A 15,822-nucleotide genomic window follows, 5' to 3' on the forward strand; every position below is an offset into this window, starting at 1 on the left:
TTATGAGTAGAAAATACGAGTAAAACGAGTGACCACCCTTTTCCTAAATAATAAGTAATCAAATGTTAGGGGCAAATTTATCAAGGGATGAATTTCTAATCTGAACTTCAAAAAAGACCAACCAAAATTAAATCAAAGGTTTTTTTTTTTGGCTGAATAGGTCCTCTTTAGATCGAACAGGTCAGTTTTCGATCAAATTCGAATCGTACTAATTGATGTAATATCGCATTCGATTCAAAGTATATATTTATACATACATACATACATATATAAAATTTGATTTTTCAATGTCCACCAATTGACCCAAATATGTTCTAGGAGATCCCCCATAGGCTAAAACAGCAATTCTGCAGGTTTTTAGATGGTATGTCGAATTTTTAAGAGACAGAATACATTTCAAAATTCTATATTTTTTTTTAAATTCTAATCGAATTTGGACTATTCCCTAGTCGAAGTACACAAAAATTAGCTCGAAATTCGAATTTTCACTTCGACTTTTGATAAATCTGCCCCTTAAAGGAACAGTAACATCAAAAAAATTTAAGTGTTTTAAAGCAATGAATATATCATGTACTGATGTCCTGCACTGGTAAAACTGATCTGTTTACTTCAGAAACACTACTATAGTTCATATAAACAAGCTGCTGTGTAGCAATGGTGGAAATTGAAAAAAAGTCTGTATGGCACATGTTAAATAGTGGATAACAGATAACACCATTATGTTCTACAGAGCTTATCTGCTGTGTAACCTGAGCCTTTTCTCCTTTGAATGGCTGCCCCCATTACTACACAGCAGCTTATTTATATAAACTATAGTAGTGTTTCTGAAGCAAAGACCAGTTTTACCAGTGCAGGGCAACACTGCATTATATTTTTATTACTTTAAAACACTCATTTTTGATGTTACTGTTCCTTTAATGATCAGTAAAGTTTACAGCAGAGTCTACAACAAGAAATGGCTACCTTTATGACGGCTACACTCCTGTGAGCACAACTTGTATGCAGTTGGTCTTCCTGCTGGTACACCCTTGTACCTTCCTCAGTTGTACAAACCTGGGCAATAAAATTACCATCAGAATTCAAGTTGACAGTAGTTTGCTCTAAGTGCTTTTATTTAAGCAAATTCCTACTCACATATATAATTTTTTCTTAAAAAAAACACACATAAATGAATGGTCATCAACCATTAACAGCCAGTTAAGGCGGCCAAACAAAAATACAAAACAAGATAGGCTCCTGGAGTTTGGGAGGAGTCATTTACTGCCCCTCTGGGGATCTCCAAATATCTCAAGGACCTTGAGATGGTGATTTTTTGCAGCTGAAGAGCAACAGTCTGTAACATTTAGAAAAGAAAAAGTCTGTTGCAGAAGGTGCCGTATCCACAGACAAGTTTGATATTTCCTGGAAAACACTACACCAACCCTGCACATGTATGTGTGGTAGAGAGAGGATCCTAGCATGCTGAATGCAAGACAATTGTGCTATTAGATATATGCATTACCTAAACACAACAGGCAATACACTGGCTTCCAACAAGATAAAGGGGAACCATCACAAAAATAAGCATAATTAAGACACTTTCTAAATACAATCAATTAAAAATTCTGCATTGTATCTGAAATAATCAAGTTTATGTTCACGGTCCCTCTCTGAGCATGTTTCTCTTCTATTGCCTAGAAGATGTATTAGAGCTCACTCTATAAAAATCACCAGACATCATGTCTCTACATGCAGGATTTGTGGAATAGGCAGTTATTTTGTTAGATTTTGTTTATACTGGAATCAGTTATTTGAGTGAGCTCTAATACATCTGCTAGGAAAGAAGCCCTCCTATAAGATATATTGGATCTAACTGTCAATGAATATCTGACACCCAACTGCTGTATGTACACAGATTGAAGAGAAACAGATGCCGAATAGCGAAGATAAACTTTATTATTTCAGAAACAATGCGGAATATTTAATTGATTGTATTTAGAAAGTTTCTTATTTCAGTATGAGGAAGCTTATATTACATTTCCATTTTCGCGATAGTTCCCCTTTAACAGTGATCACTCACAAAGCCCATGTTTAGCCAAGGTAAGAGACAGTATGACCAATTAGCACCAGACTGCAGTGAGATTTAACTGCAGGGAATGAGGTCTTTCCACACAATGTACCGACATCCCTCAGTATAGGTGGCAAAAATGTGACAGACAATAGGTAGACATGGAAGCTATAAACGGTTACTAATAGAACTCCAGGGCCATTATATGCAGATCAAGGCCTTATTTTTACAGGAAAAAAAAAAGGAAAGACAAAGAAAGATGTTTGACAGAATGAAGTCTGCTAAGAAAGTTTAAATGGAAAGGCCCTGGGAGTATTGGAAATAAAAAAAAAAATTTTAAAGTTGTCAGGCGAAACACAATAGTGATGTGGAAAGGCAGGAGGTGTCTGGTTAACACAGGAAGACTGGTTTTGTGTAGAGAAAAATCCTTCTAATTGGCGTGTGGAACTACCAGCAAGCGAGACACAGGAGAGACTGTGCAGAAGTGTAAGCTGGCAGTGATTGTAGAAGCCAGGAGCCCCGAGACTGTCGTGCTAGAGAGTTCTTGGCAGTTTCCCTGCTGCCACTCATAATGCCCCTCTATTGCCGAGATCACATACAGTCCATGGAATTCTCTGGGAGAGTGTTAAGTGCAGCTGCGAGACCCTTCGATGGGGCACAGTTAGGGGGCAACATGGTATTAGAGGCGGGGTCCACATTCTCAATATCTTCCATCTTTGCCTCGCTTGTGCATTCCCAGTTGATGTGGAAGCGGGTGACACGAGGATTTGATGCCAGGATATTTCTTTGAAGCTGTGGATAGATTGAGGAAGATATTAGGTTACAGGTTGCTTACATTTTTTTCATAAGTGGTACACCTGCAGTGAGCACCAACCTTTATTTTTTTGGTGTACTACTACCGTAATGTGTACATGGTCTTAAATGTTCTTGTGAAAACAAGGGTCTGGTAAATGTGGGTGTGTTTTAAAAAGGGGTGCGATCAACACTGGCTTCCATGATCAGCCCTCCACCACGTAGGCCAGAAAAATTCTGGCCCTCGGTACCACAGAAATGCACAGCACTGATCTAGACCATAGTGCAGACAGAATGCTGGGTTTAGTTATGCTAACAATGGTCAAGAACCCCCCACAAAAAAACAAAACAAAACTATTCTAAAAGCTATAGTAGACCATAGAAATAGTGCTGCCTGAGCCAACACAAATCAGGATTATTTTGGGCAGTTGAGGGCCTGTCTTCCTAGGTGCATCATTTTTTTTTTTATACCGAACCGAATCCTAATTTGCATATGCAAATAAGGGGTGGGAATGGGAAACATTTATTACTTCCTTGTTTTGTGACAAAAAGTCTCACTATTTCCCTCCCGCCCCTAATTTGCATATGAATATTAGAATTTGCTTCGGTCGGGCAGAAGGATTCGGCCAAATCCCGGATTTGGTGCATCCCTAATATATATAGGACAGGTTGGGAGGGAGTAGGTATGGGTTGGAAGTGGGTCAAAATTGCACCAAGCCTTAAAGGGGATGTTCAGTTTAAATAGTTTTCATCGAGTCCCTATTGCCAATCTTGACTATAGGCAGTTAACATAAATCACTAGTTTCTTTTATATCATGTATAGCTCCTCCTCTTCACTCATTAAAGGGGACCTGTCACACTAAAAAAATAATTCCAAATTCTTTTCTATGATGTTAGTTGCGCAAAATAAGCTTTATTTACACTATATTGGAATTACACAATCGCAGCAAGCACCATTTTGTAGACACAAGACAAGATGTGCAGCACCCCAAAATCTTGTGTTTGCACCAGAATGGGGGACCTAATGCCCATGCGCAGTGCCCTACACAATTACAGAGCATGAGGAATGAAGGGGAAATGTGAGGAGAGCAGTGACACGTAGGAAGTGCTGAATGGAAAGTAAAAGGAATTGTCTGTCTGTCTCAGGCATAGAGGCGGGACAGGTAATATTTGATCGACAGCAAATATATTTACACACCTTTAGAACAGGTATGGATTTTTTTAATGAAAACAATAATATGGGTTTAATTTGCAAAGGACTTTCATTATGAAGCTTTTTATGTGTGGGTGACAGGTCCCCTTTAACATAGCATGAATGAATGGTATTTGGGCTGGCAATAACATTCATCCTATGCAAATGAGTAAGGTAAAAATTATGTGCACAACTGAAGCTGCACCGCTGTTTCCATTACCTGCTGCAAAGAAGTAGTGGAGACAGGAGTCCGTGCCCTCCTCCTCTAGCTTACAGGGACTTACAAAAAGATGGACATTCCCTTTAAATACAGACACACAGAGCTATACAAGTACCTGTCCAAAATGTGCTTTGAGAGGTGGGTTCTCCCGCAGTTCTGGGTCAGAGTACTCATTGTTTACATAATATCCAACTCTGATGAACTCCTGACCACGGTATGTGCAGGTAATCAACACTACAGTCACTCCTACAGCGTCTGACTCTGGGATAAGGCTGCAATTCGGAGCATCTGCCTGCAGAGGAACACACTCAGTCAGGTTTGCAGTAACTTCGTTATTGTGTTATACATCGTAACCTCTTGTTTCAAAAGAAAAAAAAAATGGACAATTAGCCCAATAAATTCACACGTACTAAGAAGAGAAACTTGAATCTGATCAAGTGTAAGCCTTATTGCAGTAAATATAATTGCAACGGTCTTCATAAAAATGGCTCAATAAATTAAACAGATAATAAAACACATCTAATCTGCCCGTGGCCAGACCCTAAAGGGGTTGTTCACCTTCCAACACTTTTTTCCAGTTCAATTGGTTTCAGACAGTTCACCAGAAATAACTTTTTCCAATTACTTTCTATGTGTGAACTTTTTTCTAATATTGAAGTCTAAATCTAATTTTTCACCTCTCTAAAGCAGCTCTGGGAGGAGGGTCGCAGACCCTGTAACCGGTTTCTATCTTTGTCCCTGCTGAGCAAAATCCCCGAGTATTATTAAAGGCAGCTGTTAGGGCAGAGACACAAGCTGCTATTTTGGGAGATTAGTCTCCCCACAGACAAATCACTTCTTTGTTCGACTAATCTCCCCGAACTGCCTTCCTGCCAGCTAGAATGTAGATCGCCGGTGGGATGGCACTCAGATCGCTTCAGCTTTCTGAAGTTGCCCAAAATTTCCTTGTGAGGCAACTTCGGAAAATTAAACGTAATGCGTGCCATCCCTCCAGAGATTTACATTCTAGCCGGCGGGAAGGCAGTTTGGGGAGATCAGTCGCCTGAAGAAGCAAAACTTCGGGCGACTTCGAAAAATGAAGCATTCCGAGAGCCATCCCGTCGGCAATTTACATTCTAGCTGGCGGGAAGGCGACTAATGCCCCCAAACTGGATTCCCATCTAGTATGTAAATCGCCGGCAGGATGGCACTCGGATCGCTTCAGCTATATCTGTAGACGCCCGAAGTTACCTCATGAGGCAACTTCTGAGATTAGTCGCCCGAAGAAGAAGCAGCGATTTGTCTCTGGGCAACCAACCTCCCGAAATAGCAGCGTGTCTCTGCCCTTAGTATTGATACAATAGTTGCTAATACTCCCGAGATGATGCTGAGAAACGTATCAACTAAATGTTGTAAAATTGTAGCAGTTCAGAATCTGCACCTGAATTACTGAGCTGCCAGACTCAAACACCAGAGACACGAACATTCAATTATAAATTTTGATTTCGGAAAACCGGTAAATAAAAAAATTGAAAGCAACTGAAAAAAGTCTATTTCTGGAGAACAATCTGAAAACAACTGAACGGAAAAAGTGTTTGGAAGGTGAACAACCCCTTTAAGGTCATGGTGCACAAACAATGGCAATTTGTTATATGTGAGCCACAGGCATCACAGCGCAATGTAAGAGAAGCACAGAATCCATGTCATCACTTTGACACTCACTTGAAAGACAAACATGTGGCGCCCAGCAGGGACAGGCCCCACCAGGACAGAATCCAGCGTTTGATCATATTCTTCGCTCTCAGCAGATCCCACATAGATTATCTTCCATTCCAGATCTAGGGAGAAGCAGTGCATTATATACAATCAGTACAACAATATCGCTGGATAGTAATCACACATTCCACCTATGAACACAGATTAAAGGGGAACTAGAACTATTGCGGAATGAAAATTTAATATAAGGTTCATCATATTAAACTCAAACGTTTTTAAATGCAATCAAACATCCTGCATCGTTTCTGCAATAATCAAGTTTATCTTCACTATCCCTTTCTCAGCATCTGTTTCTCTTCATTCTCTCTTCATGCAGCAGTTGGGTGTCAGACAATCATCGACAGTTCGATCCAATATATCTCAAAGCCGGGCCTTCTTTTCCTAGCAGACGAATTAGCTCACTCCAGTACAAACAAAAGAACTGCCTTTTGCACAAATCCTGCATGAAGAGAGACATGATGTCTGGTGATTTTAATAGAGTGACCTCTAATACATCTTCTAGGCAAAAGGAGCCGCCCTATAAGATATATTGGATCTAACTGTCAATGAATATCTGACACCCAACTGCTGCATGAAGAGAGAATGAAGAGAAACAGATGCTGAGAGAGGAATAGTGAAGATAAACTTGATTATTTCAGAAATGGTACAGAATATTTAAAGGAGACATTTTGTTTAAAAAATAAGAATGTACCAGTGTGTTATAATTTAGATATAGAAGAATTGTGCTTAAAAATGTAGTGTTTCAGTCTGATTTGTTGAATATTTCTACAAAAACCCTAATCCCTCCCGTCTCTTCCTCCTCCCTGAATTCGAAGGCTGTGCAGGGGAGCCTGCGGCTCTCTGCACTGTAGGACAGGAACCAATCAGCAGCTAGCAGGACCTGATAGGGAACTGAAGTCTGTCTGTGATTGTGTGACTGCAGGGCTGTGATTGGCTGTCCACCCTACTGTGCTTCTGGCAGGGACCGTTAGGACACGCCCACCCCTCATTTGAAACAGACAGGGACCAGAGAACATCTATAGGGAGCTCCAATAAAGGGGCTATTTTTGAATACAATATTAATTTTTAACAGCAACACCATATATTACTTATAATGGACTACAAAATGAGGGTTTCTTCATTTATCCTATATGTTACCTTTATTTGATTGTATTTCTAAAGTTTCTTATTGAGTATGCTGAAGCTTATTACATTTTCGAGATAGTTCCCCTTTAATAAAGATGTAATGAATTCTAGGATCTTTTTTTCTGGAAGCACAGGGCTCACAACTATGATACTAAGCAGCAGAGAAGCACTGAAAGGGACAAGTGAATATTTCAGGTATTAACATGCAACCCTTGCACGCATGTTAATGTATGTTTTAGAGGCTGAGGACATTTATGCAATTTATTAAAATTGCGTTGGCAAATGTATCAAATGCAAACATTATTTTAACAATAGAATATGCTAAAAATCCCCGCATATACGTTAAAGGGGTTGTTCACATTAAAACGTACTGTATAATAGTCTGAGACAATTTGCAATTGGTTTGCATTTTTTATTTGTGGTTTTTGAGTTATTTAGCAGCTCTCCAGTTTAATTTTGGCAATCTGGTTGCTAGGGTGCAAATAACCCTAGCAACTATGCACCAATCTGAATAAAAAAACTGGAATATGTATAGGGGAGGATCTGCATAAAAAATAAGTAATAATACATTTGTAGCTTTACAGAGCATTTGTTTTTACACAGGGTCAGTGACCCCCGTTCGAAAGCTGGAAAGGATCAGCAGAAGACCGCAAATAATTAAAAAACAATACAAAATAAACAATGAAGACTAATTTAAAAGTTGCCTAGTATTGGTCATTCTATAACATATTAAAAGTAAGTTCAAATATGAACCACCCCTTTAAGATCAGTTATCTGGAAAACACCAGGTCCTGAGCATTCTGGATAACAGCTCCCATACATGTACTAGAAAATAGAATTATATATTCTCTCATTAAGCAAACTTGTATTTGTTTTTAAAAAACTTTATATAGTGAATAAAATACCCCCTACTATAAAATATAAGGATATTATAAGTCACCGAGGAGTTCCATGATCATATAAAAAGCACAAGGCCGAAGGTTTTTATAGAGGAAGGTTACTTCCAATATACTCATTTTCCAACAAGGGCTACTTTATTTATTATAATACACACGTTTTAGTGAGTCATGTAACAAAAATGACATCCGTTTATAACTGATGACATCATTAGTCACCGTTTATAAGGACATAATTTACAAGATATTCATGGATTTTGTGTATTATATATGGACACACGCAGTCGAATGTCCTGAGTCTGCCAGGAGACCAACTCTGGGTACAAACAACAGCTCGGCGACAGAGAGGCTTGGTATAACCTGGGACGTACCATAGTTACTCCAAGGGTGCCCAAAAGGTAGATTGAGATCTACCTTTAGTTGGTGATCAGTAGATGTCAAGACACTGTCAACAGCTTGTCTAAATTATCCTCGTTTTATTCTTTTCATTCAGATATTTATTATGTTACGGTAACATAATATTTACCGTAGTTTTTTTCTCCAAATATAGTAATATCAATTCTTTTATTAATCAATATAATATTTTCCATGGAACAGAATGCCAACAGTGATAGTATGGATGTAGATCACAATGGGATAATATCACTAAAAGTAGACCTCGCATTAGTAAAGCATGGGCACTCCTGAGTTACACTGTGGAGGTTAGTGGGAAAAAAATAAAGCCACTCACCATCTGGCAGGTCCTCTATACATTCAAAGGTAATTTCAAATTGGAAAGGGTTGTGGAAGGGGCAGGGGTTATCCAACACCACCATGTTGAGGATCTGTACTTTTGCCATGATGCCTCTCAAGCCGTAAATACCAGTGAAGTTCTGTCACTAAGGCTAAAGATATAAAAAGTAGGTTTATTATTCACATTAAAACAGTAAGAGAGAGAGAGACTTATAGACACTTGCCACCAATATTTCAGCAAGGGTAAAGCATTAAGTAAGAAACAAATAGGAAATTAGTTTGACTATCAGCAGAGAGAGATAGGCCTGCAACGCTTTGCTCTTTCAAAGATATTAAAATATGTTCCTTATATGATTTGTTTAAAAGAAAATTATACCCCCCTCGAACAATGTAGGTCTCTATAAAAATATACTGCATAAAACAGCTCATATGTAAAACCTTGATTCATGTAAAAAAAAAAAAAAAGTAGGGATGCACCGAATCCAGGATTTGGCCTTTTTCAGCAGGATTCGGTCGAGGTAAATGTTTTCCCCCTTCCCACCAATAATTTGCATATGCAAATTAGGATTCTGATTCGATTAGGCTGGAGCTTTCGTGAAGGATTCAAGGGTTCGGCAGAATCCAAAATAGTGGATTCGGTGAATCTCTAAAGAATTATTTTTATAATATACTTTTTAGTAGTATGTGCCATTGGGTAATCATAAATAGAAAATTGCCATTTAAAAAAATAAGGGCCGCCCCCTGGGATCGAACAATTCACTGTGCACACAAACTATACATGTTAGGTCACATGAGCCAATTAACAGACAGTTCTGTCTTTTGCTTCCTCACTTCTTCCTGTTACAGAGCTGCAGTATTTCTGGTCAGGTTATCTCTGAGGCAACACACAGACCATCACAAAATGGTGGCTCAAGGCAAGAGATGCAAAAGTGATCTTTAATTAATTTGTTTAAAAATAAATAAAGACAAGAGTTCTTTCTGCAAGAAACTCCATTCTGAATTGCAGAATTGAACTTAAAGCAGTTATTTTCTTCTGTCCCATCCCACTTCAACTTGAATAAAACAAACTAAATACCTTTACGCTACAAAAACCCTTTCCCCTCCTCCAACTCATCCTCCTCCATTTTGAGAGCCACATTGGTCATGCACCCCAGAAACCAAAGTCTTTGAACTACCCAGTTTGTTCAACAGGGGGTCCCTCTATATTTCTTACAATAAACCTTCCCCCTCTCATTCCTCAGAATCAGTTGCAGAGACATTACTGGGGAGATCCTGCCATGCTTGCTTAGTAGGGGATGCATCGTATACATCATGTTTTGTTTTGGCCAAATGCAGCTAACCCAACAAAAACTTGACCTATTCTAAACCAGAACTAAAAGAAAAATGCAAACTCCATCTGTAAACTAGAAACAGTTGCCACGTTCAATTGACCAGAGCTTTAAAGGGCATGTAAAGGCGAAAAAATAAAATCCCATTTATACTTTCTTTAATGAAAAAGAAACCTATCTCCAATATACTTTAATTAAAAAATGTGTACCGTTTTTATAAGAAACCTGACTGTATGCAGTGAAATTCTCCCTTTATTTACTGCTGTGGATAGGAATTGTCAGATGGTCCCTAACTGCTGAGCAGGGAAACAATCATACTTATGAACAGCAGGGGGAGCCCCCGCCTTACTTCCCAGCCATGCAGAACTCAAGCAGCTTTGTTTGTTTCCCTGTAGAGCAGTCAGCGACTTTATAGAGATTTGTAATGGATTTTATTTTTGCCTTTAAAACAGATAAACTGGAATTTTATTTGGAGGATTTTTTGCTGCAGCCACTGGTTCTGCAGAATTGGAGAAAGTTCATATTAAACAATACAAAACCTATAAGATTAGATTACTATAAAATCCAGATTACTATTTTACTTGACAACACTGGACTCAGTGCAGTCTGCATATTCTGATTATTAATCAGTCTTGCTGCATCGACTTCTGTCAGATATTATTTGACTTGTGCTGTTTTGATAATTTATGACGATCCCTAAGCAGCCCAGACCACACTGAGCATGTGCACAGTCTTAGTCTTGCAAAGATGTATAACAAAGTTACAAGGTGGTGACCCCCTGTAGCCAACTTTGAAAGCATAAATTATGTTTGATTAGGCTTGTGGTGCAGTAAGTTCATGTTTATATTTAGTATACAAAATACAGCATTTCTACCCTTATTCTATTTTACACTTTACTTCCTCTTTAATGGCCCATGGATTTAAGGATTTGAATTTGATCTGGCTTAACACTTATGGATTTAACGGAATCCTGCACTGAACTATTGCTAGCGAAGGCCACAATACGAAGGGACTCGCTACATGAAGGCAAATCTGAATTTGCTTATGCAAATTAGGGGTGGGGAGGGAAATCGCGTGACTTTTTGTCTCAAAACAAGGAAGTACAAAATGTTTTCCTCTTCCCACCCCTAATTTGCATATGCAAATTAGGATTCGGTTCGTTATTTGGCTGAATCTTTCAAGGCGAATCAAAAATAGTGGATTCGGTGCATCCCCACTTTTTAAGCCACTGCTTTACTTGGAGATGGATCTCACCATACCTGAATTGTGGCATAATTACACACTACCCTGTTCCTCTCCATCACCCATTGCACAACAGCCGTTGCACTGAAACTCCCAGAACCGACAGTCATGCTAGAAGCTGTACTCAGTCTTACTACAGGGTTATGGAAGACAGTTCATAGTACAAGCTAATTCAAAAACTGGTCTAATTGCATCTTAGGAGTCAGGAAGGAATTTTTTTTTGGAGAGGCTTCAAATAGGGGTTTTCATCTTTCTCTGGATCAACTGGCAGTTAGGAAGGTTATATATGGACTTAAAGGGCATATAAAGTCTAAAATAGAATACGGCTAGAAATGCTGTATTTTGTATACTAAATATAAACATGAATTTACTGCACCACAAGCCTAATCAAACAAATAATTTATGCTTTCAAAGTTGGCTACAGGGGGTCACCATCTTGTAACTTTGTTAAACATCTTTGCAAGACTAAGACTGTGCACATGCTCAGTGTGGTCTGGGCTGCTTAGGGATCATCATAAACAAAGCTGCTTGAGTTCTGCATGGCTGGGAAGTAAGGCGGGGGCTCCCCCTGCTGTTCATAAGTATGATTGTTTCCCTGCTCAGCAGTTAGGGACCGTCTGACAATTTCTATCCACAGCAGTAAATGAAGGGAGAATTTCACTGCATGCAGTCAGGTTTCTTATAAAAACGGTACACATTTTTTAATTGAAGCATATTGGAGATAGGTTTCTTTTACATTGAAGAAAAAATGGGATTTTATTTTTTTTGACTTTACATGCCCTTTAAAGGGCAACTAAAGTCTAAAATAGAATAATGTTAGAAATGCTGTATTTTGTATAAACATGAACTTACTGCACCAGAAGCCTAATAAGACAAATTATTTATGCTCTCAAAGTTGGTGCAGGGGGCTGTCATCTTGTAACTTTGTTAAACATCTTTGCAAGACCCAGACTGTGCACATGCTCAGTGTGGTCTGGGCTTCATTTGGGAGGTTAAGTTTAGGGATTGTCATAAATTATCAAAACAGCACAAATCAAATAATATTTGCCAGAAGCTGATACATCAAGACTGACTGATAATCAGAATATACAGACTGCACTTGGTCTGCGGATACAAATCTCTACAGGCAAACAAAGAGCTGCTCGAGTTGTGGGAAAGTATGGTTGTTTCCCTGCAGAGCAGTTAGGGACCGTCCTATTCGCAGCTGTGAGAGCAAGTATAATGAAGGGGGAATTACAGTCAGGTTTATTATTAAAACTGTAGACATTTTTTAATTAAAGTGTATTACAGATATTTATTTTTCATTTAAGAAAGTAAAAGTGGGGTTTTATTTTTTTGCCATTACATCCCCTTTAAATTAACTTTTAGTATGATGTAGACCGTGATATTCTGAGACAATTTGCAGCTGGTTTTTATTTTTTATCATTTGTGATTTTTGAGTTATTTAGCTCTCCAGTTTGCATTTCCAAATTCCCCTAGCAACCAAGCACTAATTGGAATAAGAGACTGGAGTATGAATAGTAGAGGACTGAATAGAAAGACGAGTAGTAAAAAGTAGCACTAACAATACGTGTGTAGCCTTACAGAGCATTTGCTGTTTAGACGGGGTCAGCGACCCCAATTTTAAAGCTTGAAAGGGTCAGAAAAAGGCGGCAAATCAATTAAAAATAAATAATGAAGACCAATGGCAAAGTTGGGCATTCTAGAACATACTAAAAGTTATCACGATGAAGGTCAACCACCTGTTTTACGGTTGAACTTGATGGACGGGTGTCTTTTTTTTTTCAACCTAACTTGCTATGTATGTTTGTATGAGGCGCAACTGCCATATTGCACCTGCCAGGGAACTGCCAATATCTATTTATATCAATAGCTATCTATAATAAATACGTATATATTTTTTCCAGGGTTCTAATCAGAACCAAATGGGACTTTAAAGTTGTAGGAATGTGTATTTTTGATGTGAATAAGCCACTGATGGCCCAGATGGGGGTTCAAATGAAAGTAATTGGGGGGGGGTGCTTACAAATGAGACATATTAGCCACGCCCATGTTGTAATACACCAGATAAAGGCAATAATAATAATATTAATAATAGAAGTTGCTAGACAGAGAGTACATGCCGCCCAGCCTGTGGCCCTTTCAGTTCAAACACTACAGAGAGTTAGAGCTGAAGGGCCACACGTTGGACACGAGACATTTGGAAGCGTCCAAAGGTGACAGGGAAGTGAGGTATAAACAGAACAACAAACAGCAGCCAATCACCTTTTTCCGTCTCTCCTCCTTGTCCGGTATCCCCCGTTGGTGCGCTAACACTCGGTGCAGCTCTCTCACACACACCCCGCTCCTTCTTTCCCGCCCTCCGTTTTGTCTCCCGCGCGCGCCGGCGCCTCACTTCCAACCCCTCTCCTAACGCGCACCCAAAACCCGCCCCCTCTGAGCCGGAAGCCCCTCCTTCTGACTGACTCGCCAATGAGGTGGAAAAGGCGGTGCTAGGTACAGGTCAACCAGCGTGAAACGCATTACCACCCACTTATCGAAACAAGCTTATAAACAGAGGTATAAGGGTTCTACCAGAACCTTACACAAATATCTATGACTCCGCTTTACAAAACCAAGTCCATTAAAAAGGTCTTCGATGTCTAAAAGCCAACATTTATTCCATAACCACATTAAAGATGGCCGTTAGATTATACTGCTACGATCACGTGGACTGGGACACGCAGCAGCTCTTACTTTTGATTGGATAATCCTGTTTTCTTCCCGCGCGGCTTGACGTTTGTTGCCGCGTCAGGTGTTTTTTTTCCCCCTGTTCAGGCGTACGCACTTCCGGTTAAGGGAGTATTGCGCGGGAAGTTAGAATAAATGTGTGTGGTGGGAAGCGGGAAGAACAGGACTGTAACTATAGAGGAGGCAGAGGGCACTGCTAATCAATTATTGATTAGTATCTTTCATTTACGTTTATGAGAAGTGTCTTTTGCCAATGTTTTAGAGGCAGCGGCATTGATCTGGGGCTATTTTGAGTGGGCTGAAGATACTATAGCAGAGGATTCAGTTTAAAGGGCATGTAAAGGCAAAAAAATAAAATCCCATTTTTACTTTCTTTGATGAAAAAGAAACCTATCTCCAATATACTTTGATAAAATTTTTTTATAAGAAACCTGACTGTATGCAGTGAAATTCTTCCTTCATTTACTGCTGTGGATAGGAATTGTCAGACGGTCCCTAACTGCTGAGCAGGGAAACAATCATACTTATGAACAGCAGGGGGAGCCCCCGCCTTACTTCCCAGCCATGCAGAACTCAAGCAGCTTTGTTTATGATGATCCCTAAGCAGCCCAGACCACACTGAGCATGTGCATAGTCTTTTGGGCACATTTACTAAGCTCGAGTGAAGGATTCGATTGAAAAAAACTTTGAATTTCAAAGGTTTTTTATGGCTACTTCGACCATCGAATTGGCTACTTCGACTACGACTTCGATTCAAACTAAAAATCGTTCGACTATTCGACCATTCGACTACCTACTTCGCCAACTAAACCTACTGAGCATCAATGTTAGCCTATGGGGACCTTCCCCATAAGCTTTCTAAGCATATTTTGATCGAAGGAAAATCGTTCGACCGATGGATTAGAATCCTACGAATCGTTCGATTCGAAAGGATTTAATCGTTCGAACGAACGGTTTTTCTTTCGATCGAACTAAATGTGGTAAATCCTTCGACTTCGATATTCGAAGTCGAAGGATTTTACTTTGATGGTTGAATTAACCCTCGATATTCGACCAATAGTAAATGTGCCCCTTAGTCTTGCAAAGATGTATAACAAAGTTACAAGATGGTGACCCCCTGTAGCCAACTTTGAAAGCATAAATCATTTGTTTGATTAGGCTTGTGGTGCAGTAAGTTCATGTTTATATTTAGTATACAAAATACAGCATTTCTAGCCTTATTCTATTTTAGACTTTACATGCCCTTTAAGCAAGTTTTATGTTTTTACCAAGCCAATTGGAGAAAGTTGCTAAGGAAATCATGTTTTCAGCTAAATGTAGGGTCGCCACCTATTCTGGAAAAAAAATACCGGCCTTCCTATATATTTATCTTTATTCCCTTTTAATAGCATTGGGATCAACCATCATTTTTACTGGCCAAACCGGCAAAATACTGGCCTAGTGGCAACCCAGTTGATTCCAATGTTATTTATAGGGAAAACGGATAAATATATAGGAAGGCCGGTATTTTTTTTTCCAGAAAAGGTGTCAACCCTAGTTGGGAGGTATGCTAGTGCTGTGTGGGTTGGCTTGTGTTACCTACTCAACCCCTATGTGCTTGAACCCAGTTATTAATAGGGAAAATATCTAAATATATAGGAAGGACGGTATTTTTTTTTTTTCAAAAAAACGTGGCTACCCTATTTCCGCCACGTGTTTCAATGTCACGGTCTCTCAAGATAAAATTGGGACGTCACAAGGCAGAGTATATAATCCAGCCTGCC

At 39.3% G+C, this 15,822-nt stretch overlaps 1 protein-coding gene across 1 annotated transcript; it reads right to left on the bottom strand.

Annotated features, from left to right (window-relative positions):
- Positions 1-1,084: 1,084 nt before the first annotated feature.
- Positions 1,085-13,688, bottom strand: asf1b.L (anti-silencing function 1B histone chaperone L homeolog). The gene is given in 5 exon segments (NM_001086841.1): positions 1,085-2,839; positions 4,367-4,543; positions 5,953-6,068; positions 8,758-8,911; positions 13,595-13,688. Coding segments are annotated over 4 exon segments (603 nt in total). The 5' UTR covers positions 8,867-8,911; positions 13,595-13,688; the 3' UTR covers positions 1,085-2,638.
- Between the last annotated feature and the right edge of the window lie 2,134 nt (positions 13,689-15,822).

The sequence above is a fragment of the Xenopus laevis genome, chromosome 3L, assembly GCF_017654675.1.
Source record: "Xenopus laevis strain J_2021 chromosome 3L, Xenopus_laevis_v10.1, whole genome shotgun sequence".
Taxonomy (NCBI): domain Eukaryota; kingdom Metazoa; phylum Chordata; class Amphibia; order Anura; family Pipidae; genus Xenopus; species Xenopus laevis.